This window comes from Corvus brachyrhynchos, unplaced genomic scaffold (genome assembly GCF_000691975.1).
Source record: "Corvus brachyrhynchos isolate BGI_N302 unplaced genomic scaffold, ASM69197v1 scaffold440, whole genome shotgun sequence".
Taxonomy (NCBI): Eukaryota; Metazoa; Chordata; class Aves; order Passeriformes; family Corvidae; genus Corvus; species Corvus brachyrhynchos.
Genome location: NW_008235750.1, coordinates 3,523 through 5,754, shown reverse-complemented (window position 1 = coordinate 5,754; position 2,232 = coordinate 3,523). Strand labels below are relative to the sequence as shown.

General features: G+C 52.6%; 1 protein-coding gene across 1 annotated transcript in view; it reads left to right on the top strand.

The window, feature by feature from the left end:
* The window catches only part of LOC103625234 (zinc finger protein 883-like), a 51,826-nt gene extending 50,124 nt beyond the window's left edge, over positions 1–1,702 (top strand). The window contains 3 exon segments of the mRNA XM_017726388.1: positions 6–888; positions 891–1,195; positions 1,517–1,702. Of these exon segments, the coding sequence (XP_017581877.1) occupies positions 6–888; positions 891–1,195; positions 1,517–1,694 (1,366 nt within the window). The 3' untranslated portion in view covers positions 1,695–1,702.
* Positions 1,703–2,232: the final 530 nt, after the last annotated feature.

The following is a 2,232-nucleotide window of genomic DNA, read 5'->3' as shown; positions in this document are numbered from 1 at the left end:
CCGCGGGGCAGGGAGAAGCCCTACAAGTGCTTGGAATGTGGGAAGAGCTTCAGCCAGAGCTCCAACCTGATCCGGCACCAGGTTATCCATACTGGGGAAAAGCCCTACACCTGCTTGGAATGTGGGAAGAGCTTCAGCCAGAGCTCCCACCTGGTTCGGCACGAGGTGACCCACACTGGGGAAAAGCCCTATGAGTGTGGGGAATGTGGGAAGAGCTTCGGCTGCAACTCCGACCTCAACAAGCACCGCAAGATCCACAGTGGGAAACGACCCTACGAGTGTGGGGAGTGTGGGAAAAGCTTCAGCCAGAGCTCCAACCTTATCCGGCACCAGACAATCCACACTGGGGAACGGCCCTACAAGTGCTTGGAATGTGGGAAGAGCTTTAGACGCAACTCCAGCCTCAATGTCCACCGGCGCAGCCACACTGGCGAGAGGCCCTACGAGTGTTCTGAGTGTGGGAAGAGGTTTCAGACCACCACGAAACTCCTCCAACATCAGCCAACACACACAGAGGAGAGGCCCTTCCGCTGCGCTGATTGTGGGAAGGGCTTCAACCGCAACTCCCACCTTGTCAGCCATCGGCGCATGCACACCGGGGAGAAGCCCTACGAGTGCTTGGAGTGTGGGAAGAGCTTCAGCACGAGTTCTGACCTGATCCAGCACCAGAACATCCACACTGGGGAACGGCCCTATAAGTGTAGGTAATGTGGGAAGAGCTTCACCTGGAACTCCAACCTCAACAAGCACCTCAAGATTCACACTGGGGAACGGCCCTATGAGTGCGTGGAATGTGGGAAGAGGTTCAGGTGGAGGTCCCACCTCATCAGCCACCAGAATATCCACACCAGCAAACGTGAACGGCCCTACAAGTGTTTGGAATGTCGGAAGAGAAGAGCTTCAGCAATAACTCTGACCTCATTAAGCACCAGAGGATCCACACTGGGGAACGACCCTATGAGTGTGGGGAGTGTGGGAAGAGCTTCAGCCAGAGCTCCAACCTCATCCGGCACCAGACAATCCACACCAGGGAACGGCCCTACAGGTGCTTGGAATGTGGGAAGGGCTTTAACCGCAACTCCCATCTCATCAGGCACCGGCGCATTCACACTGGGGAGAGGCCCTACGAGTCTCCCAAGTGTGGGAAGAGCTTCTCACAGAGCTCTCAGTTGCCCCAACACCAACGGAGCCACCAGTAAGGGAAGCCCCGCTGTTGGGGAGGATGAAAGTTTGGTAAGAAAGTTTCACAGATATGTAGGCTTGGCAGAAAGATCTTTGAATGTAGAAACTGAGGATGAGATAGAAATGAAAGCAAGTTTTGATATAAAGTAAAAGATGTTTTGCTGAACCAGTGATCACTGAATAACTGAGACGGAAAAGGCTGGAGATGAGTTGAAAGGAGATTTTTATGATTAGGGACGAAGGTATGTGACTACAAACAAAGACATGTTTTTCACCAAGTAAATAAGTCTCAAGAAGAGCATAAGTAAATAGAAAACATGTTTTTACCAAAAAGAGAGATGGAGAGGCTTTTCCGCTGCCCTGACTGTGGGAAGGGCTTCAAGCAAAACTCCACCTTTGTCCTGCACCGGCACATCCACACCGGGGAGAGGCCCTACGAGTGCCCCGAGTGCGGGAAGAGCTTCGTGCACTGCTCCAGCTCCATCCCCCGTGGGAGGATCGACGTTGGATGATCCCCAGTGACCCCCATTGGGCAGAGCCCTGGTGAACCCTGTTCTGCGTTATCACGGTGTCCCACAGTGGTAGGGAGGAAAAGAAAGATCCAACAGACAAGAATTGTGCAGCAAGATTCCTGATTCCTACTGTACTATAAACAAAGGTTTTGCAAGGTCACAGGTGTTCACAGTTTATAGAATTCTGCTACTATCTTCCATGAGAGAGAAAAATATCTCACAAGACTGGAAAGAAGCAAGAAAAATTCTTCCTAGCAGCATATTCATATCCATACTGGGTGATCCCTGTTGCGTGGGGGGAAGGTGTTGGAGAGATTTCTTTGCCTTCTCCTTGTGCTGCTGTGATTTGGTTGGTAATAAATTCCCTCCCTGTGCCCAGGCTGGGTCTGTTGTGCCCGTGCCGGTGTTTGCTGAGGGATCTCTCCCAGTCTTATCCCATCCCAGGAACCCGTGGTTAAATTTTCTCTCCCCTGTGCGGCTGCAGGGGGCAGGGACAGAGTGGCTTTGGTGGGTGCCTGGCATTGCTCCAGCGTCACCC